The 25,127-nt window shown below is 44.7% G+C and overlaps 1 protein-coding gene across 1 annotated transcript in view; it reads right to left on the reverse strand.

Annotated features, from left to right (window-relative positions):
- Nucleotides 1–11,710: 11,710 nt before the first annotated feature.
- Nucleotides 11,711–25,127, reverse strand: part of LOC139477359 (uncharacterized) — a 37,980-nt gene continuing 24,563 nt past the window's right edge. Inside the window, exons 2-3 of the mRNA XM_071259911.1 lie at nucleotides 24,193–24,322; nucleotides 11,711–15,957 (exon numbers count right to left, since the gene is read on the reverse strand). Coding sequence (XP_071116012.1) covers nucleotides 15,238–15,957; nucleotides 24,193–24,322 — 850 coding nt within the window. The 3' untranslated portion in view covers nucleotides 11,711–15,237. The remainder of the gene's footprint in view (nucleotides 15,958–24,192; nucleotides 24,323–25,127) is intronic.

Below are 25,127 nucleotides of genomic sequence, written 5' to 3' on the forward strand. Positions count from 1 at the left end.
CCTAACATGTAAATACAACGAAATTAGTGAGTGAGTGAGTGAGTTTGATTTTACGCCGCTTTTAGCAATATTCCAGCAATATCACGGCGGGGGACACCAGAAATGGGCTTCACACAACAACCAAATTAATTTTTATGTTGATCATATATTTAATTTTTTGAAATTAGAAATCAGTAGTCATTTGGACACACAACCATTTTGGAAAACAACAACATGGCTTTACAATTTTCTCTTGATATGAATAATACAATTGCACGTTGATATTGTTCTGTTTTCATCGTTAGCGTATGAGATACGATACGTTGTGTCTACCTCAATCTACTATTCATACAACAAATTCTAGGTACGTGGTGTATGTCAGAGGGGAGACAGGATGGGGGGCACGGGTGGCCCAGTCGTCTAAGGCGCCGTGATTCGCTGTGCAGAGTTGCGTCCCTTGGGAACGCCAGAAACCTATGATTGTGGGTTCGAATCCTGGTTCTCTCCGATTATGTTTCTAGGTTTGTCAGCACCATACCCGTGCTCGTGGGTGCCATTGAAGTGGTAAACGTCTGAGACCTGCATCACTTCGGGCTTTCCTCCCACCTGATGAAGGAGTAGCACATACCCCGAAACGATGTGTTCCTCCATAATCCATAAATTTTCTTTCTCATGTGTATCACTTTTATATGCCTTTCAAGGACTTAATTTGATTATTGGAAGTTTTCCCATGCTCAGCTATTTAAAATTGATCTGATTGTTACTTTTTGGATGAATTAATATACTGTATAGAAAAAAATATACGCACGTTTTGAGGGTATTGTATTTTATTAACCATATACCACAATCTTATAAACAAATTATTCATGAGTACCTTGCATCACTGTCATAGTCCCGAGTGTCTGTTTACAGGAATTCAATGGTTGCCATGGAAATGTGACTGTGGAAAATGGTTTAGTAGTCATTGTTCTTTTGTTAGCACATACAACATAACCCACATGGCAAAAGGATGTATGCACTTGAAAATTGGATTTGACCTCAATATTCCAAACGTAATCAAAACGTTACTAGGATGAAAAACATCGCCGAAACACTTCAAGCTTAAGGTCCAAAACAAGGCAATAATACCCGTATCAAAAACGTCACCATCTATTAACCATTTTTGTTTGTTTCGTTTGTACCCCCCATCTTTTGCCGGGCAGTTGATGATACAATTCAAAATATTATTTAAAAAAATGTTTGGAGACCTTAAATATCCCCACTCCTAAAATGTTGTATCACTTTATAAAGATGAACTTTTCCTGATACTCTAGTATATTAAGTTGTCAGTATTCTAAAATGCCCAGGGTGGTGGCGTAGTGGTGAAAACTATCGCTAGCCACCAGGTTCGAATCCCAAAATGAAATGTGCGAAGCCTATTCTTGACGTTCCCGTGTGTCCTTGTCACGGTGCAGGTGTCATGGTGTAGGTGTCACGGTGCAGGTGTCACGGTGTAGGTGTCACGGTGCAGGTGTCATGGTGTAGGTGACACGGTGCAGGTGTCACGGTGCAGGTGTCACGGTGTAGGTGTCACGGCGTAGGTGTCACGGTGCAGGTGTCACAGTGCAGGTGTCACGGTGCAGGTGTCACGGTACAGGTGTCACGGTGCAGGTGTCACGGTGCAGATGTCACGGTGTAGGTGTCACGGTGCAGATGTGTCGGTGCAGGTGTCACGATGTAGGTGTCACGATGTAGGTGTCACGGTTCAGGTGTCACGGTGCAGGTGTCATGGTGCAGGTGTCACGGTTCAGGTGTCACGGTGCAGGTGTCACGGTACAGGTTAACGTTGCAGGTGTCACGGTGTAGGAGTCACGGTGTAGGTGTCACGGTGCAGATGTCACGATGCAGATGTCACGGTGCAGGTGTCACAGTGCAAGTGTCACGTTTGTTGGAGGCGAGTTGGGCAGCCCAGGAGTGAAAGTGTTTGCTTGGCCCACCGAATACCCGGGTTCGTTTCTCCACATGCACAAGGCGCGAAGTCTTTGGTGGGATATATCTGAAGAGGGCGGTTGGGTAGCCTAGTGGTTAGAGCGGGTTCGATTCCCGACATGGGTACAATGTGTGAAGCCCATTTCTGGTGTCCCCAATCGTGATATTGCTGGAATATTGCTAAAAGTCGGCGTAAAATCAAACTCACTCACTCACTATCTTTAGGAGACGTACAATCACACTCACTCACTGTTGTGAAACGATGCAATTGTCCTTGAAATGTGAAACATGACAGCCGTTAGTGGAGTATGAATATTATTGTCATTGCAGTTTTTCCTGTCTTTCATGATCGTGATAGAAGAACCCTCACTCTACATCATGTCGTTATTGTATGCAAGTCAACTATGACCCACCTGACCCTAAACTTGCCCACGGCCCAAACAGTGTGTTTCTACTTTCAAAGTTAAAATTCGTTTTAGCGCCAGTTCCCGACATTTTGCACCCCGATGTCGCTAGTCTGTCGTGCAGACCATGAAATAAATATATCCAATACAGCCCAAGCAAGTCTATAATGTTTGGCAAGTATAGATTACTGCAGTATCTGGCATCTGAAACTGAAGAAAGTCTCTTGGCTCCTTTAATATATATGTATATGTCTGTAAATAATCAAGTCTGGACCAGACAATCCAGTGATTGACATGATGAGCATGGATGAACGCAATTGGGATCGATGACATGCATCAACAAAGTCAGCGAGCATGACCACCCGATCCCGTTAGTCGCCTTTTACGACAAGCATAGTCGCCTTTTACGTCAAGCATGGGTAGCTGAAGACCTATTCTACCCCCGCATCTTCACGGGTCCACGCCTACACGGACTAGATCAGGTGCTGGTCTTTCGTTGTTGATGCTGATGTTTGGGAAAATGTTGATGTTGTGATGGCGTTTTCTCTGAGTTTGTTTATTTGTTTACAGTATGTGATAGCGCTGTTGATGGATGTTTTTCTGTTGTTTATGCTGGTTGTGTTGACAGCGATATTTCAATGTTATACAACCAAAGAATGAAACACATTCACACAGACATATTGAACAAAAATATTTTGCTTTCAGGTTAGATAACTTCTTTGATAGTTTACTTGTGTTATAAGGGCAAAGGGACACACTTAAGATATTCCCATGTTTCCGAAGGGAATACCCCATTCATATAATATGCCAGGCAAAACGCACTTCTACTTTTGAGTGGGTGTTAGTGGTGGCGCATAGGTATTATAAGTGCGCTTCTATTTAGACTTCCCTCTGGACTGGCAGAATATCGCGCTGTTCTGGAGCTTTTAGTCTATGAGGTGAGTTGAGGTGAGGTGAGGTGAGGTGAGGTGAGGTGAAATTGGGTTTAACGTCGCTTCCAAGATTATTGTGCTTTTATAGCGACGTGCATGCAAGTGTGTGTGTGGCTGCTTGTACTAGTCCTGACTGATGCCGATTTATAGTGCTAGCTCAATGAGATACCATGCCGCAGTTTAACATGAATACCCCACTCAGACACAGTATACTGACTCTGAGCCAACCAGTCCTTGTTGTAGCCCCTTAATGGCGAGCGCCAGGCAGGGTAACAACAAGTACCATCTTTTAACGTCGTTTGGTATGACTCGGCCGGGGATCGAACTCCGGACCTTCCGCTCTCCGGGCGGACGCTCTACCACAAGACCACGGAGGCAGCCTTTTAGTCTGTGAATATCCTGGTTAGGATTGGTCTCCAGGAACCTATATTGATCGTAAGAGGCGACTTAATGGTTCGGATGGACAGGGTTAGACTTGGTTGATTGAGAGTCATCGTACCTTGACGGCGCGTATCGTTGTTGATGAAATCAGTCACTGGATTGTCTGGTACAGACTCGATTATTTACAGACCGCCGTCATAGCGCTGGAATATTGTTGAGTGGGGCGTTAAACAACAAACAAACAAAAAGTTGGACTAGATAATTCAATGGTGAGTATTTTGTTTCCAGATCCACCTCTTCATAGTTCGATGACACACAACTTACATGCGTTCGCTCGTCACGACAAAGATCCGGGTTCGATTCCCCACATTGGTACAATGTGTGAAGCCCATTTCTGGTGTCCCCCGCCGGGATATTGCTGGAATATTGGTAACAGTGGCGTAAAACCACACTCACTCACTCATAAGGCACTATGGTGAAAACCCACAGATGCTTATTGTATCCAGTTATTGGAACCTTGTCAAACTACAGGAGGGTTTGGAATAGAATCATAGGGAAGAGTAGTAATAGACGATATACATTTCAGAATCTGAATACAACCTCAGTGTCTATGTAGCATTGCAAGAATGTGACTTTGATACCGTTATGTGAGTGAGTGAGTATGGTTTTATGCTGCTTTTAGCAACATTCCAGCAACCGATAATACATATTTCAAATACAGACATTTAACACTTTTGTAGGCCTGAGCAAATATTCAAATGCCAGCAACAGCTGTGATCCGCGGTAGAATTGGTCTTCAGCAACCCATGCAGGTCGTAAGAGGCGACTTGATATTTGGTCAGAGTAAGTATTCAAATGCGAGCAACAGATGTCATATTGTCTTTGATATGGCAGTTCAAGTGATGTCAGGTGATGTCCGGGGATGTCCTGTGGTTCAACGACATTTTGGAAGAGCCCAAGTTACGTGTCGCAGATCGTAGATTTACGGGTTGGGTAAAACGAACGAGTATGGGTATTGTGTTGACAGATCATAATCTAAACGAACCTGGTATTCGAACAATAGATGTTGCAGCCAAGGGACACATTAAGCCACTTGTCCACCAATCATATGGGCAGCTACATATCTTCAGACATACGCCAATCTCATGCCATGTAAAAGACATTCAATTTCATGACGCGGTCACATCTGGTGAGCTTTCTAATCAGCTCATCACCGTGGAGACAAAAAAGAACATAAACGGGTAGTTCCGAATGGAGAAAAACAAAGGCCACGCACTTCATGTTGTCGATAATATATACACAAGCTATCGTTTCTGAAACCCATGGTTTACTATGGAGAGAACGTTTGAGATATGTACAGGTTTTCTTTTGTGAAAATCAACATTATGAAATCAAGGTGAAGAGAGTGAGTATGTTGTTTTCGCAACATTCCAGCAATATTCCAGCAATATTCCAGCCATATCACGGCAGGGGACACCAGAAATTGGCTTCACACATTGTACCCATGTGGGGAATCGAACCCGCGTCTTTGGCGTGACAAGCGAAAGTTTTAGCCACTAGACTACCCAACCGCCCCGTATCGAGGAGGAAATGAAAGAAATTTAACCGAATCGTTTAAAAAAAGCTGTCATCTGAGGGTGTAAGGTGAAATGGGGTTTAGCGTCGCGTCTAAGATTATTGCGCTTTTATAGCGACATGCATGCACGCGTGTGTGTGTGTGTGTGTGTGTGGCTGCTTATATTATCCGGACTAATGCCGATTTTATAGTGCTAGTCCACTGAGATACCATGCCGCAGTTTAACATGAATACACCTCAGACACAGTATACTGACTCCGAGCCGACAAGTCCTTGTTTTAGCCCCCTCTTGCTGAGCACCAGGCAGGGTAACAATAAGCAGCATCTATTAACGTCTTTAGGTATGACGCGGCCGGAGATCGAACCACGGACCTTCCGCTCTCCGGGCGGACGCTCTACCACTAGACCACGGTCTCTTATGGAGGATGTGAAACCCATTTCGAGTGTTCACCGCCGTAATATTGCTGGAATATTGTTAAATGTGGCATAAACACATCTCACTCACAACTAGGACTTGACGACCCGTGAAGATCCGGGGTAGAATAGGTCTTCAGCAACCCATGCTTGCCGTAAAAGGCGACTATGCTTGTCGTAAGAGGCGACTGACGGGATCGGGTGGTCAGGCTCTCTGACTTGGTTGATGCATATCATCGATCCCAATTGCGTGGATCGATGTTCATGATGTCAATCACTGGACTGTCTGGTCCAGACTCGATTTTTTACAGACTACCGTCATATAGCTGGAATATTGCTGAGTGTAGCGTTAAGCAACAAACAAACAAACAAACAAACAAGGACTTTACAGATATTGATACAGAGAGAGGCACCAAATCGGAGTAACCAAAGACGTGTATATATACAAATATCTATATACGTTTTTGGAGAAACGGATCTGAATATAATGAGAGTAAAAACGGTAGTCCGTTAAAAATGAGGAAGCTCAAAACGTGCAAAAACTTACGCGAAATACATATTTATTTGTTAATATACAAATATATACACAGATGGCACGGAACATGTGCGTGGATACTCGCAGATGAAAGTCAGGATTTTGTACACCGAAAATTCAAAAAGCAAAAAGGGAAGATAACTACTGTTGACGTAAAGGGAGACAATTCAAACACGCATCATTCGCGGCTTGATGGATAAAAAAGAAGCAACCATAAAACATGGACAAAAAATGTTTCGTTTGATTTAAAAGAATTTACCACATTTGATTAAGGTCTACGTTCAAAGATCATTCAGCGGAAAAGTCCCATGTGTGTGAAACGAGGGAAGCAATGTATAGAACGTACGTGATGGAGCGTATTACCACATATTGAAAGCATCGTTTTCAAACATTTCATATAAAACATGTGGGTAATATCAAATTAATTCAATTAACTCCGAGAATTCGTATTCATGACTAATTACCATAGCAACTCGAGGTTTAATGTATTTCATAATATTTATTTTCTCTTGATGAAAGATGGAAAGTCACACAAGCTGTCGGGGCAAAGAGTGTAGATGGTAGCTAAGAATAAAACATACAGAAAATAGTCATTCGATGGCGATGTATTTGATACTGGTATCAGCGTTGTGTTTCGGACCTTAAGTTTGCTGTGTTTCGGCGTCTGTTTTCAGCCTTGTAACGTTTTAATAACGTTTGTAATGTCTAGTTCAAATCTATGTTTAATCCATACTTTCTTTTGCCGGAATTTTTTGTATGGGATTCCGTCCTGAATGTGACTTGTTTCCTTGACTTTTAGCTACATGTTTCCTAATGAGTTTCCTTGACTTTTAGCTACATGTTTCCTAACGAGTTTCCTTGACTTTCAGCTACATGTTTCCTAACGAGTTTCCTTGACTTTTAGCTACATGTTTCCTAACGAGTTTCCTTGACTTTTAACTACATGTTTCCTAACGAGTTTCCTTGACTTTCAGCTACATGTTTCCTAACGAGTTTCCTTGACTTTTAGCTACATGTTTCCTAACGAGTACTCCGACCGATATCTATAACCGTCCCCGTGGCTGTATACAGACGGGGTATTTTTAGATTTACCCGAGTGCATGTTTATCTATCGAACAGACATTCGCCGCTTAAGTTGTCAGTCACGGGGTTAAAATATGCTATCAGAGCAAGGATTAGTCCCTTTCCTGTTTTGCTACTTGCAAGCATGGTCTAAATGGGCTTGTTTTTGAATACCTTGCATTCACGTATAATCCAAAGCCCGCAGATAGTCAAACCGTGTGTCTCCGTTATGACCTTTGACCTGTCAGCATGGATGGTCACGTGACGATTCCAGTTATGCGTAACGCGTGTCATAAAAAGCGAATAAAATGTGAATCGATTGGTCACAATGGATGTGAAAATAAACGGATTGGTGACGAGGGAAAGACTCCTAGCTGTGCTCTTACTGTTCGTTTGTTTGTTTGTTTGTTTGTTTGTTGTCTAACGCCGCACTCAGAAATATTCCAGCTATATGACGGCGGTCTGTAAATAATCGAGTCTGGACCAGACAATTCAGTGATTGACATCATGCACATCGATCCACGCAATTGGGATACGGTGACATGCATCAATCACAGTTTTTTTAAGACTAGATGTTAGTCTACCCCAAGTAGTGGCGTATGGGAAACTGATATTAATCCATGACGGGATGAGGTGTCAGGTCGACCCAGCTATCCCCGTTTCGTAAGCCTTCTGTTATTCTAAGAACGCCTCAGCCACTCTTTCCCAGGCACAAGAGTGTGAGTGAATGAGTTTGGTTTTACGCCGCTTTTAGCAATATTCCAGCAATATCACGGCGGGGGACACCAGAAATGGGCTTCACACATTGTGCCCATGTCGGGAATCGAACCCGGGTCTTCGGCTAGACGAGAGAACGCTTTAACCACTAGGCTACCCGACCGCCCCTCTAGGCACAAGAAATCCACACACCAGACTAACATATGGTCCCTGAAATAGATCAGCGATTACCAAGCGATTAGGATTACGGCGTTAAATAGAGGTCAAATAAATATAATTCTATAAAGGAAACCTCGATTAATATTTGTTTGTTTGTTTTTTAACGCCACCCTCAGCAATATTCCAGCTATATGACGGCAGTCTGTAAATAATCGAGCCTGGACCAGACACTCCAGTGATTGACATCATGAGCATGGATCCACGCAATTGGGATACGATGACATGCATCAACCAAGTCAGCGAGCCTGACCACCCGATCCGGTTAGTCGCCTTTTACGGCAAGCATGGGTTGCTGAAGAGCTTTTCTACCCCGGATCTTCGTGGGTGTAAGTATCTGTAAATATATAAATTGTAGGTGATAAACGCAAAGAGAACAAGTTGTCAAGCATGGGTTGCTGAAGACCTATTCTACCTATTCTTCACGGGTTCCTCGATTTATAACAGATTTTTAACTGGGGAGGATGGGTGGTTGGGTGGGTGGTGAATGTTTTATAAAATATGTGCTCTGGGTTATGGAAGAGAGACGAAATCACTTACATTTATACCTGTCAATGAATCGACCTCACCAAATAATGTTTCATTGCAATATGGTAATTGGGATCCTAAATACCTCACTAGGACTGGTAGATCTATTTTACGTACAAATATTTACATTATGACAAGAATAACACATACACACATATATTATACAAGTTCACGAAGAATGTACACACTTGCCGCGACACAACATGTACCGTTCTTCATTCTGTCGGTATGGCGCCATAACCGCAATTTTGTCATTAAAAAACACCATTGTATTTCTGTTGCCGACCAGGTCAATGTGACCATGATATTTCCATTCTTTCAGTCAACACGTATTCTCCACCATGTACTTCGCCTGGTTATTTCTGCTGTCAAATTGCACAAAGGGCGAAGTGTAGCTGCGATGGCATTCTACCAAATGAGCGAGGGACGTAGCTGGCGAAGTCAGCAGATGGCGTCCACGTTCATCACGTGGTTGCAGTTGAGTCAGAAACAGAACATTGTATACATGTATATCAAGGAGTGGTGGTGCCAGTTTGGTACCCACACAGCTGAGGTAACCTGGATTCCGAGAATGGTTGCCTCGACAGTTTGGCACTTGGTGGCTAGACTGGCTCCCAGTCTATGAACATATTTCTTTCCCTTCCGCCTAGCGCTTACTGCAATGCTACAGCCCTAAATGAAGCAAGTCTAGATTTTCCACAGGTTCTGAGACTTCAATCTCACTGGGACTTTTCATTTTAAATGTTGCTGCTTGTTTCTATCAAAATTGTATCTTTTCGGAGACTAGGCGTTCGTCTACGGAGAGTTTCACCGGGTGAAGCAGTTCCTAATTGCGAGGAATGTGAACAAACGTAATTTATTTCGAGTTTTTTTTGTAAGGCACACAATTGTTTGCAATGCATCTGGATACATCTGGAAACATCTGGAAACATCCGGATACATCTGGATACATCTGGATCTCTCAGTGGCCATGGCCTGTGTGAAATTGTAAGACTAGAGACTAGACAGATACAGCGTAGATAGATACATAGACATAGAAAGAAACAGATAAGAATAATAATACCAGCGAGAAGCTTTGGCCCGATCAAGTTAGATGTAAACATAATATAGATACTGACTGAACAAAAAGACACAGGCAGCTAGACGCTGCTAGAGCTGAAGAGGGGGTGAGTATAGTCTGCTAGAGCTGAAGAGAGGATGAATATAGGCTGCTAGAGCTGAAGAGGGGATGAGTATAGGCTGCTAGAGCTGAAGAGAGGATGAGTATAGGCTGCTAGAGCTGAAGAGGGGATGAGTATAGGGTGCTAGAGCTGAGAAGGGGATGAGTACAGGCTGCTAGAGCTGAGGAGGGGATGAGTATAGGCTGCTAGAGCTGAGAGGTGGATGAGTATAAGCTGATAGAGCTGAAGAAGGGATGAGTATAGGCTGCTACAGCTGAGGGCGGGATGAGTATAGGCTGCTAGAGCTGAAGAGGGGATGAGTATAGGCTGCTGGAGCTGAAGAGGGGATGAGTATAGGCTGCTGGAGCTGAAGAGGGGATGAGTATAGGCTACTGGAGCTGAAGAGGGGATGAGTATAGGCTACTGGAGCTGAAGAGGGGATGAGTAGAGGCTGCTACAGCTGAGGGCGGGATGAGTACAGGCTGCTAGAGCTGAGAGGTGGATGAGTATAGGCTGCTAGAGCTGAAGTGGAGATGAGTATAGACTGCTGGAGCTGAAGAGAGGGATGATAATAGGCTGCTAGAGCTGAAGAGGGGATGCGTATAGACGATATATACTTAGATATATGGTCAGAATGATGATGGATGGATAGATAGTTAGATGGATATATAGACGATATATACCTAGATGGGCAGATTGATGATGGATGGATAGATAGTTAGATGATATATAGACGATATATACCTAGATGGGCAGATTGATGATGGATGGATAGATAGTTAGATGATATATAGACGATATATACCTAGATGGGTAGATTGATGATGGATGGATAGATAGTTAGATGGACATATAGACGATATATACCCAGATGGGCATATTGATGATGGATGGATAGATAGTTAGATGGATATATAGACGATATATACTCAGATGGGCATATTGATGATGATAGATAGTGGGGGTGGGCGTGTTTGGTACAGGGTGGGTTCGGAGACAGGGTGAGGCGAGTTTATTAGATGGGAATGTGTTTACTATCAGGGCTTGGGCATGTGCTTATTAGGGGGTGTTTACAAGAGGAGAAGGGGCTTGTATGTTAAAGTGGTCTACGTGGGCGGTACGTCTTCGATCAAGGGGCACAGTAAGACTAACGAGAGCGGGTGTGAAGCATATGCTGCCTCCACTACAACACAATCTCTGATACATGGTATCAGCATGGCCCAGTTTGTATTCCCCTGGACTGCTACAAACACAAGCATGAAATACTCATATCCCCTGTCAAAATGTCCGGTTGTGTGCAAGGTCAAGGTTCAAGATCTGCTTCGGAAAGGAGTACTAACGCCATTTTCAGTCCCGTCAAAGTCGTTGCTATGGAAACTCCAAAAATATTGTTTTCAAAAATCCCGATTAAACTATCAAAAGGCACCAGTTTACCACAAGAACTATCTATGTGCTAACTTTGGTGAAGAAATATTGTACGTTTTTCAAGATCTGCTCCCAAAAGGAGCACAAACGCCATTTTCAGTTTCGTCAAGGTCGTTGCTATGGAAACGCCAAAAATAATGTTGTGTTCTGCTCCGAGAGCGAAACGTGACGGACGGACGGACGGACAGCAGGACGACGGATAGCACCTATTCCTATATCCCCCTTCAGCTTCGTGGCGGGGGATAGAAAACGCGTTACACTGGATTGTTGAATGAACCAGCCACCTTACAGTACTACTAAGACAGTCATGACGGTCAGTTTATGATCCTAGTGTGACCACCTGGTTCACCATAGTTGTCCCTTGTGAGTGAGTGCGTGAGTGAGTGAGTGAGTGAGTGAGTGGGTGGGTGAGTGAGTGGGTGAGTGAGTGAGTGAGTGAGTGAGTGAGTGAGTGAGTGAGTGAGGATTTATGCCGCTTTAAGCAATATTCCTGCAATATCGCGGCGGGGGACATAAGAAAATGTGCTTTACACATTGTGACCATGTGGGGGATTCGAACCCGGACCTTCGGCGTGACAAGCGAACGCTATAACCACTCGGCTACCCCACTAGGGAACGAGGCACTGGGGAAGAATGAATATGTTTCTCAGCCACTTTTAAGCGGACACCAAGAATAAGCGTCACGTACACATTGTTTCCATTTCGAGAATCGAACCCGGACTATTTGTTACTGTACTCAAATATATACTTGCACCGTCAGTGTGAACCGAGCCATGTAAATTTTATGAAAAGGTCGTGTTGGGAGAGAATATTGAAACTTTTAGCAACAGCAAAGTCGTTACCATCGGACGTGAAGACGTGTCTGCTTGTGCCGGGCCAATATTGCGAGTCAATTACCAAATATGGGTGCATTATTATGATGATTATGACTACACGTATGTACCAAATGACACGACCTCATGTGCACGTGTACCACATGCCGCGCCCCCTGTTGGCCGCATTTCTGGCATGTGACCGACCTTTAGAAATGTCAGAAGAAATGAGACACACTCCATGACCGATGTTTGCCCATGTACAATGTAGTTCCACAACGTGGTGTCGTTCAGTATCCATGGTTGGGGCCATATGTAAAGCCCTCGCGGCCCCCAACAAGCCGTGTATCTGTGGTCAGTCAATATAATCGTGCTAACTGTAAACAAGCTGACCCGAAAAGGTGTTATCTTGTTTACTGTTTACTCAGTCACGTGACGACAGAGGATCTTGGTCACCCTCAAACTGAGAGGAAGTTAGAAACATGGGCGCGACTAAAAAGTCGGATTGAGTTGATTGCTTTTTGATAATATGGAAAATATTGCAAAGCTGATTTTTTAAATGTCATGCTGTTCTCGTTGCTGGGGAGAATATATTTTTGTACAATAAAATCGCACAGTCTTATGTCGAATTTGTATTAAGTAAATGAAGTTGGCTTATTCCAATATTTTACAACGAGTCCTATAAGTATTCCATTTGATATTCGATATGAATGAAACAACGACACTTCGCCATTTGGTATTTGCAGCCAACGTCCGTCATAACGAGTGAGTGAGTGAGTGAATATGGTTTTACGCCGCTTTAAGCAATATTCCAGCAATATCACGGCGGGGGACACCAGAAATGGACTTCACACATTGTACCCATGTCGGGAATCGAACCCGGGTCTTTGGCGTGACGCTTCATTAGCAAAATAACAATATGCACGGTTATCTTCTGATATTACGAAGTTATCACTACATGCTTGTTTGTTTGTTTGTTTGTTGTTTAACGCCGTACTCAGCAATATTTCAGCTATATGACGGCAGTCTGTAAATAATCGAGTCTGGACCACACAATCCAGTGGCTGACATCATGAGCATCGATCCACGCAAATGGGATACGATGACATGTATCAACCAAGTCAGCGAGCCTGACCACCCGATCTTGTTAGTCGCCTATTACAAGCATAGTCACCTTTTGCGGCAAGCATGGGTTGCTGAAGACCTATTCTTCCCCTATCACTACATGTACATGTTCAACGATCTTCCATAATACGAATTTATCACCACATGACAGCTAAATTCGGATATTACGAAATCATCACAATGTAAACGGAAACGTGCTGATATATACAAAGCATCACCATGTATACCGCGAAGTTCGGATATAACGAACTAACCATCGTTTTCAAAGCGAAGTTTTTAAATGTCCAAGTTATCAAAACGTGTACAGCGAAGTTCTTATAAGACGAATTTATCATTACGTGTACATCGAAGTTCGATTTAAGCGAAACTCACTGATACCGTTTGTTCGTTATATCCATAGTAGTATACATGATAGTGGCATTCGAGATTTATTTCAGATAATTCTGTTCCATTGCCCATTGAAGTTTGTTACATCAAAACATCTATCCATGAAAGGGCGATATGCCAGATTGCTCACCAAACATGTATGCATTGGGCATTGGTTAGTGGAAACCTGGGGGGCACGGGTGGCCCAGTCGTCTAAGGCGCCGTGATTCGCTGTGCAGAGTTGCGTCCCTTGGGCACGCCAGAAACCTATGATTGTGGGTTCGAATCCCGGTTCGCCTCGATTATGTTTCTAGGTTTGTCAGCACCATACCCGTGCTCGTGGTTTTCACCGAAGTGGTAAACGTCCGAGACCTGCATCACTTCTTGCTTTCCTCCCACATTAAACTCACACGCCGTGATATAACTGGAATAATGTTAAAAGCGGCGTTAAACCCAACTCTCTCACTCACTAGTGGAAACGTTTATTTAAGTAATCATATGATATATCGTAACACTATAGTTGTACGTTGAAATTGGGTCACCACAAGACAATGGCCAGATGGCTTTTCCCTAGACTAACATTTAGATCTAGAAATAAAGCCATTTAAAAATATATATCTAAAATCTTAAAAAATAGAATCCTATTGGAACCCACAACCTTGCTTAATTTCTGGAGTTTAGGCAATCTTGACTTGCCAAATTATTCTATACTTGAGTTGGATTCGTTTTTAATTTATTCTCTGGGTTCTGGGAGACCGAGTAGGCTTTTCCCATACCCATACATGTACTATGGGTAAATCTGGCATATCTTGGACACATCGTACGCTCCTCACGACATACGGTGTACCCTGTGGCGCTGTGACGAAATATACAAACTGAATATTGAAACAAAACAAACATTGTAACAGAATAAATTCAACAAATTAAACTTCAACTGCTCAACTCTATATAAGGATGAATGTTAGCTTGAGACAATGCATTGTAACACAATATCCTTCGTTGGAATATTGCTTTGGCAAGATGGCAGGATTAGGGACACACTCACGCGATGACATCACATCCTGACATGCGCAATGGGCATGCCGGTTGTTTCAGAATGACATTGTTCTTTTTTTGTGTGGATATTTCGTCTTCCTCTTGTCTTGTGACTTCGAGGATACACGCGCTCCTTTACACATGCGTAGTTAGAGAATTTAAAAAGAGCATCTTCGTCACAAAATATTCCAATATTAATAAAATCCAACATTTGGAAGCGTCATTCGAAGGAGCACATTCAATCAAGGCGTTTAAACGTTTAATCGACGTCACTTCCTGACACGCTCGTATCATTTTTATTGTTGACAGCACGGCATGGTGTGGAAAATACCCTGTGGTTTCTGATATATATTGATATATATTGATGTTTCAGTTTATCAACATCACATACGCATCACTTGATGTAAATGATTCATTTCAGAATCCGATTTTCTCGTTTCGTGTGAATTGTGGACTTCATCAATTTCGTTTCTTGATCTTACTTTTAACACACACCCAGCACTTGCAATGCTGCAAATTCCTCATCGGATTTCCTAATCCGAACTGAACCTTGAATTGAGATCGTCTTTTGTATAAACCCGACAGGCCAATCAGTCACGTGATTAAGCCGCGCTTTCCTCTGGGTAGGCTGACAATACGTTGTCATAGACGCTCATCTTGGATGAGGACGTCTGCTCGAAGGTCATAGGTCGCTTGGCCGAGGGGTACACGAGGGGTTGGGGCTCGGGAATATCAATGTCTTCGGCTCGGGCTCCTCCTTTGGTATGAATGGCAGAGGATTGTTGCGAGCTGGAAGAAGATCTTATCTGAGTATGGTAGGAAGAAGAAGAGGAAGTTCCAGTGTGGGTGGACAACATCGGTGTTGACTCTGCTGGGTTGTCGTAGTCGTCGTCAAAACCATACCTGATTGACGAGGACGTGGAGGAGGTGCCCCTCATGGGGTATACCTGGATTGGATACTGTGGGGTAGGGGAAGGAGGGGCGAAAGGCGGCCCAAGGGGGTGCTGCATGGGCGGGACATATCCTGGACCCGATGGCTTGTATATTGGTGTCTGGCCCGCGTAGCTGTTCTGCTGGCTGTACATGTGAGATTGGCTAGAGTGCTGGATTGGTATCTGGTGAACGGTATCCATGCGGGGTGAACCGCCAGAGGGCGCTATTGTCACGTGACCTGAGCCTTCTCTCAGTTCCGTATCCGGTGATAGGGTGACATGTTTTTCAAGAGTGCGGCCATTTCGCTTGGAACCCGAGTCAGACCTCTTAAGGGATGATGGTTTCTGGATGACGGCGTAGCTGGGGATCTCCTCCACATCAACCTCTCCCTGTAACATCAACATCAACATCAACATCAATTTATACACCGTCATGTACAACACATTGGTAACATGTTCCTCAGAATAGCTGTCCAGTTATACCATAGACAGATATTTTGGTTGTAGCTTTCTGAGTGTGTGAATGAATGTTGTTTTATGTTGCAGTGAGCATTATCCGAGCCATACAACAGAGGTCTGTAAATAATTCATTCAGAGTCAGGCAAACCAGGGGTTTGAAAACAGGAAAATTATTCAGGCCGGTGACACACAATCAGCCAAGTCGCATATTGTAACCACCCGTGGAGATCCGGGAAGACAATAGGTCTTCAGCAACTGAAGCTTGTCATTAATTACTAGGATGATTTGTTGGTTGGTTTGTTGTTTAACGCAGCACTCAACAATATTCCAGCTATATGGCGGCGGTCTGTAAATAATCGAGTCTGGACCAGACAATCCAGTGATTAATATCATGAGTATCGATCCACGCAATTGGGATCAATGACATGCATCAACCAGGTCAGCGAGCCTGACCACCCGATCCCGTTACTCGCCTCTTACGACAAGCATAGTCGCCTTTTACGACAAGCATAGTCGCCTTTTACGACACGCATAGGTTGCTGAAGTCCTATTCTACCCCTGAATCTTCACGGGTCCACTAGGAAGGGAGAGGAGGAGAGAACATGAACTGCCAGAAAATATGACATCTGTTTCTCGTGCATTTGAATACTTGCTCCGGCCAAATAATGAGTATGGTTTTTCAGAAAAATATTCCAGCAATGTCACGGTGGAGGACACCAGAAATGGGCTTCACACATTGTACCCATGTCGGGAATCGAACCCGGGTCTTCGGCGTGACGAGCGAACGCTTTAACCACTGGGCTACCCGACCGCTCCACTGACCAAATAAGGTGTCAAGGTCATGTCGCCTCTTACGACCAGCATCAATGAAACATCCCTGTTAGAACTGATCTTCAGCAACCCATGCGGCGACTAACGGGATCGGGTGGTGGGGTTCGCTGACTTGGTTGATGCATGTCATCGTATCCCAATTGCGTGGATCGATGCTCATAACGTCAATCATTGTGTGGTCGAGACTCGATTATTTACAAACCGCCGTCATACAGCTGAAATATTGCTTTGACGGCGTTAAACAACAAACAAACAAAGCATATTGTAATCACTCGATCTCCATTGTCAACGGGGACATTGGTGGCCCAGTCGTCACAGGCGCCGCAATTCGCTGCCAGAAACCTATGGTCATGAGTTCGAATCCCGGTTCGCCCCGATTATGTTTCGAGGTTTGTCAGCCCTATGCTCGCGGTAAACGTCTGAGACCTGTAACACTTCGGGCTTTCTGACACGCCGTGCTACAACTGGAAAACTGTTCAAAGCGGCGTTAAATTCACACTCTGACTCACGCATTTCTCAGCCGCCCCTGGGCTGATGAGGATGTTGTGTTTCAGTTGCTTATGACTGCGCCAGATATTATAATGTATCTTTAAACAAGTAATTACACCGAAAGAACACGAAACACATCATCTTTACTCAGTACCTTCCCGGGGCTGGACATTAAGGAGATAAAACAAGGACTGGTCGGCTCGGAGTCAGTATACTGTGTCTGAGTGGGCTATCCATGTTAAAAGATGGTACTTGTTGTTACCCTGCCTGGCGCTCGGCATTAAAGGGATAAAACAAGGACTGGTCGGCTCGGAGTCAGTATACTGTGTCTGAGTGGGCTATCCATGTTAAAAGATGGTACTTGTTGTTACCCTGCCAGGCGCTCGGTATTAAAGGGATAAAACAAGGACTGGTCGGCTCGGAGTCAGTATACTGTGCCTAGTTGTTGTCTAGTATAGCTTGTTTGGATTTGACCGCCTCCACGGTCTAATGGTAGAGCGTCCGCCCGGAGAGCGGAAGGTCCGGGGTTCGATCCCCGGCCGCGTCACAACAAAAGACGTTAAAAGATGGTACTTGTTGTTACCCTGTCTGGCGCTCGGCATTAAGGGGCTAAAACAAGGACTGGTCGGCTCGGAGTCAGTATACTGTGTCTGAGTGGGGTATTCATGTTAAACTGCGGCATGGTATCTCAGTGTGCTAGCACTATAAATCGGCATCAGTCCGGACTCGTACAAGCAGCCACAAACACACATACACGTGTATGCACGTCGCTAAATAAGGGCAATAATCTTGGATGCGACGTTAAATCCCCCTTCACCTCACCTTGTTTGGATTCGGGGTACGGGTGGCCCAGTTGTCTGAGGAGAATATGTGAACAGTTGCGTCCTTGGGCGTGCCTGGGCCCACTTTCACAAAGCGATCTTAGCGCTAAACACACGTTAAGATCGTTTTGTGCAAGTGGGCCCAGGTCGTTGCTCGGAATCGCCTCTTTTCCCTGATTTTGATTCTTGGTTTATCAGGGTTTCATGCTAAAGTTTCACACCACAGTTTCCCACCATTATTATCATAAATTATACATTTATATACTGCACCTATCCAGACTGCTCTGCTCAAATGCGGCTTTATATTTGTTGCCAGCTTAGTGGATCTGTATGGACTCCAGATTTCATTCTCAACTCCCTATGGAATATACATCCCATGCTGTCTACGGGCGTTAGAAGGTGTTTACATCCACTTCAGATATCGCGTACCTGATCACCAAATGGGTACGATATTAACGCCTGGCGCTTTAGACCGCTCGCCAACTTCGCACCTTGACCTATTCTCTACCCAGGCTTCTTTTTAGCCGGACTCGAATGACATGAGTCACAAAATGACCGTCCAAATATTATGTGATCTTAAGTCATTGATTAAGAGTGAGTGAGTGAGTGAGTTTTTAACGCCTCTTTTAACATTAGTCCAGTTATATCACGGCGTGTCAGCTTAATGTGGGAGGAAAGCCCCAATTGATGCAGGTCTCAGACGTTTACCACTTTGGTGAAACCCACGAGCCCGGGTATGGTGCTGACAAACCTAGAAACATAATAGGATCGAACCGGGATTCAAACCCACAATCATAGGTTTCTGGCGTGCTCAAGGGACGCAACTCTGTGCCTTAGACGACTGGGCCACCCGTGCCCCTTATTGATTAAGAAGATTCATGGACACGACATTCGATAAATGCATCTGCAAAAACAGTCACAAAAAACACTGAAAAAGTATCCTTGGGTGGGGCTATAGTAAATTGTTTCCAGGCCCCGATAGTGATAATGTATTTATACTATCATTGTTAACAATACCACGAAAGCAATCGTTTCACACATTTAGACATGTTTACTATAGATTTCCTCCGAAATACTGCAGCTATGTCTTGCATTAAAACCAGATGTATCCGCTATTCAGGATCAAGTCAGTCGCCGTTTTGTCTACAACGATTTGGTTTAAGAGAGTCCAACAGGAAGAGGTGTATTGTAGGATTCAGTGCGGGTTACACTACGAGTCTAACAATGGTGCTCAAGTTAGTGGGCACATGTTGTATCGATCTAACGCCATTGCATGGTTTTGTGAAGTTTGTTTATATCTGGAGGCATGTTGGTCGGCCATTATGCTGCCGTAGCAAGGAACCCAGAGTTCCAGGAGACTGAAATAGTCACCAGTGGGTTTGGCATCCTCCCAGAGACAGGGGATGAACACTTCTTAAATCTCAGAGCCAAGAAGCACCATCTCATCATACATGTTCCTCCCGTAACAGTAAATTACCTTCGTCGAGTCCCGCGGTAAGGTTCGTTTGGGTTTAACTCAACAGCGCTCACGTTGTTAGGATGTTGCTAGGGGCAACGTTTCGGTGTTGATATTTCCTGTCTTGTAAACTGGCAGTTTTTTGAGTGGAACGGAATTTGAAGATGGCTGTGATTGATGTTACACTTACGCTTGAAGAATCATAATGTTGTTGTCAGTTAATGTGAAACTGTTTTTTATACCTTTACTGGATTTTTATGCTGTATCTGGCTATTTAGCGACTAGAGAAAGTCACGTGACTTTGTTATCTGCACCATGACTTTGTGTGACCTTGACGTCTCTTGAGGTCACGGTATCGCCGACTGAGCCAACGAATGTGTTATAATTATACCACTGTCTAAGTAACTCCCCACTTCCGTGTTTGAATGGAATGTCAATTTCTTTCCAGAAACAATTACTTGTTAACCTTTGTCTCTGACGGAACAATCATTGTCAAACCTAAGCACAAGGCCGGATCCAGTGCTTTTAAAGGGGAGGGGTCCAAAATATCATAAGTGGTTTTAAAAAAAAGGAAGGGTGGTGGGGTGGAGGACCCCCTTCTGGGTCCACCTAAGTAAGCTTACTATTTAAAGGTGGGGTGAGGTGAAATGGGGTTTTAACGTCGCGTCCAAGATTATTGCACTTATATAGCGACGTGCATGTACGTGTGTTTGTGTGGCTGCTTGTACTAGTCCGGACTGATGCCGATTTTTCGTGCTAGCTCACTGAGATACCATGCCGCAGTTTAACATGACACTGACTCCGAACCGACCAGTCCTTGTTTTAGCCCCTTAAACAACAAGTACCATTTTTTAACGTCTATTGGTATGACGCGGTCGGGGATCGAACCGCCGACCTTCCGCTCTCCGGGCGGACGCTCTACCACTAGACCACGGAGGCGGTCTACTATTTAAAGGAATATATAAACCTTTGCAAAGGTTTTAAAGGAACAATGTGTCAAAACTTTAGCACATTTGGGGCGTTACTCAAACAATCTATGTAGCCATTACTTGCTTACATATGTGGCATTGTTTCAGTCCAAATCTCATCAAAATGGTCGGACTGGTAAGGTGCTCCTCATACGGGCAACTGTGTTGCATCTGCTTACATTGGTATGTTTGAAACGTGTAACTATATTTTCTGATTATTTTTATATTTGCCTCCACTTCAGGTTTGGGACGGGTCCATGGGACTGTAAACAGAGCCGGACCGACCTACATATGGGTTAAAGGCGGCGTATTTGAGGACGGTATAAACTGTGTGTAGAACATCGCGTATTTGAGGACGGTATAAACTGTGTGTAGAACATCGCGTGTTTGAGGACGGTATAAACTGTGTGTAGAACATCGCGTATTTGAGGACGGTATAAACTGTGTGTAGAACATCACGTATTTGAGGACAGTAAAAACTGTGTGTAGAACATCACGTATTTGAGGACGGTATAAACTGTGTGTAGAACATTGAGTATTTGAGGACAGTATAAACTGTGTGTAGAACATCGCGTTTTTTAGGTCGTTATGAAGTGTGTGTAGAACATCGCGTATTTGAGTAAGAGATATCAAAATATCACCTTTATAAGGGATAAAATGTTTGTGTGGAATATCACCTATTGAGGAAGATAAAAATCTGTTTGTGGAACATGAGTATTTCAGGAGGGGATAAACTGTATATAGAATGTCACGTATTACACGAAGGGATAAAATGTGTGTAAGGAACATCACGTATTTGACGAAGGGATAAACTGTGTTTGTAACATTTTGACTATGGGATAAACTTATATATAACATCACTGTGTTTAGGACATCATGTAGTGGAGGAAAGGTGAAACTGTGTGTAGAACATCGCGTGTTTGAGGGCGGTATAAATTGTGTGTAGAACATCATGTATTTGACGAAGGGATAAACTGTGTTTGTAACATTTTGACTACGGGATAAACTTATATATAACATCACTGTGTTTAGGACATCATGTAGTGAAACTGTGTGTAGAACACCTTATGAGGAAGGACTGCTCCAAGTGACACAGGTCACAAACAGGGGAATCTGGGATCCTTATCCACGATCATCGAATCCTATCTCGACAATTGGACGCAACTCTGCACAGCGTAGGGAAGAGCCCTTGTGTGTTGATGTGATATAGGGAGGAAAGCCCGAAGCTTGGCGAGACCTGGCAGTTTACAACTTCGATGAAATCAACAAACAAGGGTATTGTGTTGACAAACCAAGACTCATAGCGGGTCTGGTAGCACGGGCATTGTGCTGACAAACCAAGACTCATAGCGGGTCTGGTAGCACGGGCATTGTGCTGACAAACCAAGACTCATAGCGGGTCTGGCAGCACGGGCATTGTGCTGACAAACCAAGACTCATAGCGGGTCTGGTAGCACGGGCATTGTGCTGACAAACCAAGACTCACAGCGGGTCAGGGAGCACGGGCATTGTGTTGACAAACTAAGACTCATAGCGGGTCAGGCAGCACGGGTATTGTGTTGACAAACCAAGACTCATAGCGGGTCAGAGAGCACGGGCATTGTGTTGACAAACCAAGACTCACAGCGGGTCAGGGAGGGCGGGCATTGTGTTGACAAACCAAGACTCATAGCGGGTCTGGTAGCACGGGCATTGTGTTGACAAACCAAGACTCATAGCGGGTCTGGGGGGACGGGCATTGTGTTGACAAACCAAGACTCATTGCGGGTCTGGGAGGACGGGCATTGTGTTGACAAACCAAGACTCATAGCGGGTCTGGTAGCACGGGTATTGTGTTGACAAACCAAGACTCATAGCGGGTCAGGGAGCACGGGTATTGTGTTGACAAACCAAGACTCACAGCGGGTCAGGGAGCATGGGCATTGTGCTGACAAACCAAGACTCACAGCGGGTCTGGCAGCACGGGTATTGTGTTGACAAACCAAGACTCACAGCGGGTCAGGGAGCATGGGCATTGTGTTGACAAACCAAGACTCACAGCGGGTCTGGTAGCACGGGCATTGTGTTGACAAACCAAGACTCACAGCAGGTCTGGCAGCACGGGTATTATGTTGACAAACCAAGACTCATAGCGGGTCTGGCAGCACGGGCATTGTGTTGACAAACCATGACACATAGCGGGTCTAGCAGCACGGGTATTGTGTTGACTAACCAAGACTCATAGCGGGTCAGGGAGCACGGGCATTGTGTTGACAAACCAAGACTCATAGCGGGTTTGGAAGCACGGGCATTGTGTTGACAAACCAAGACTCATAGCGGGTTTGGGAGCACGGGCATTGTGTTGACAAACCAAGACTCACAGCGGGTCAGGGAGCACGGGCATTGTGTTGACAAACCAAGACTCACAGCGGGTCAGGGAGCACGGGCATTGTGTTGACAAACCAAGACTCACAGCGGGTCTGGCAGCACGGGTATTATGTTGACAAACCAAGACTCATAGCGGGTCTGGCAGCACGGGCATTGTGTTGACAAATCATGACACATAGCGGGTCTGGCAGCACGGGTATTGTGTTGACAAACCAAGACTCATAGCGGGTCAGGGAGCACGGGCATTGTGTTGACAAACCAAGACCCATAGCGGGTTTGGAAGCACGGGCATTGTGTTGACAAACCGAGACTCATAGCGGGTCTGGCAGCACGGGTATTGTGTTGACAAACCAAGACTCATAGCGGGTCAGGGAGCACGGGCATTGTGTTGACAAACCAAGACTCATAGCGGGTTTGGGAGCACGGGTATTGTGTTGACAAACCAAGACTCACAGCGGGTCAGGGAGCACGGGCATTGTGTTGACAAACCAAGACTCATAGCGGGTCAGGGAGCACGGGCATTGTGTTGACAAACCAAGACTCATAGCGGGTCTGGTAGCACGGGCATTGTGTTGACAAACTAAGACTCACAGCGGGTCTGGTAGCACGGGTATTGTGTTGACAAACCAAGACTCACAGCGGGTTTGGGAGCACGGGCATTGTGTTGACAAACCAAGACTCATAGCGGGTCTGGTAGAACGGGCATTGTGTTGACAAACTAAGACTCACAGCGGGTCTGGTAGCACGGGTATTGTGTTGACAAACCAAGACTCACAGCGGGTTTGGGAGCACGGGCATTGTGTTGACAAACTAAGACTCATAGCGGGTCTGGTAGCACGGGCATTGTGTTGACAAACCAAGACTCATAGCGGGTCTGGTAGAACGGGCATTGTGTTGACAAACTAAGACTCACAGCGGGTCTGGTAGCACGGGCATTGTGTTGACAAACCAAGACTCACAGCGGGTTTGGGAGCACGGGCATTGTGTTGACAAACTAAGACTCATAGCGGGTCTGGTAGCACGGGCATTGTGTTGACAAACCAAGACTCACAGCAGGTCTGGTAGCACGGGCATTGTGCTGACAAACCAAGACTCACAGCGGGTCAGGGAACACGGGCATTGTGTTGACAAACCAAGACTCACAGCGGGTCTGAGAGTTGGACCTATGATCAGTGGGTGCTTAAACTGTGTGGGGACTGGATATTGAGGAGTACAGTCAGGTGCAACTACTCACCCCCATCCAAGTCTGGGTGTACACGTCCTGGGAGTACCGGCAGCAGTAGGCGTGGATGCAGAGGAGGAGGAGCACCATCAGGCCACACCCACCCAGGCCCACAAAGACCCCGCCCACCGATGAAATGCCACTGTAGGAGATAACAGTACTGATTACCATTCGATTTCATAACTTAAATGACGAATGACGAACGAAAAACTGAAATTTAAACATTGTATGAAATCAGTTATAACGACGTGATAAAAAACAGTACAACCTAGGTTTACTTAGGTAAAACATTGTTAATCTAAATTCATATATGGGTATGGTGATGACAAACCAAGGATGAGAGAAGGGTGGATTCTGGGTTCGAATACACGTTCAGCAGATCCTGGCACAACTAGAACAGCGATTATCAGCCTGGTTCTCTGGGTTTGCTGCGCTGGCGCAGTGTAGCACCAGCGCAGCATACCCATGGAATCAGGTTGCAGCAATTATCAGCAAATTGACGACTGGTCATAATCAAGACGTAACCCTTTACAGGCATGTACATATTATATCTCTGGCTAGACACGCCGAAGGCCGGCCTCGATTCTGCACGTTGATACAATGTGTTAAGAACGTAGAAACTGAGATATGACCCGAACAATTAAAAAAACGGAGAAAATTCAGTCTCACTCATTCACTAATAGTGTATTTATTACAAGTCATGAATACACAATGCGATTTTGAAAGTGGTCAAATGTAAGAGATGCTATATTTGTCATAACACTTTTTTAGTAAAGTACAGATTCTAGCACTCTTTTTGGTTCCATCACTCTGTGTGTGTGGGTTCGAATCCCGAATGGGACCAAACCCCCAAAAGTAGCGTTCAGCCATGGGATCCGTGCCAATTTACACTTATCAGAGGGGTACACACAGTACGTGATCTAGACTAGCTGTTGACGGACTTTCAT

The sequence above is a fragment of the Haliotis cracherodii genome, unplaced genomic scaffold (genome assembly GCF_022045235.1).
Source record: "Haliotis cracherodii isolate W230 unplaced genomic scaffold, xgHalCrac1.p SCAF_33, whole genome shotgun sequence".
Taxonomy (NCBI): Eukaryota; Metazoa; Mollusca; class Gastropoda; order Lepetellida; family Haliotidae; genus Haliotis; species Haliotis cracherodii.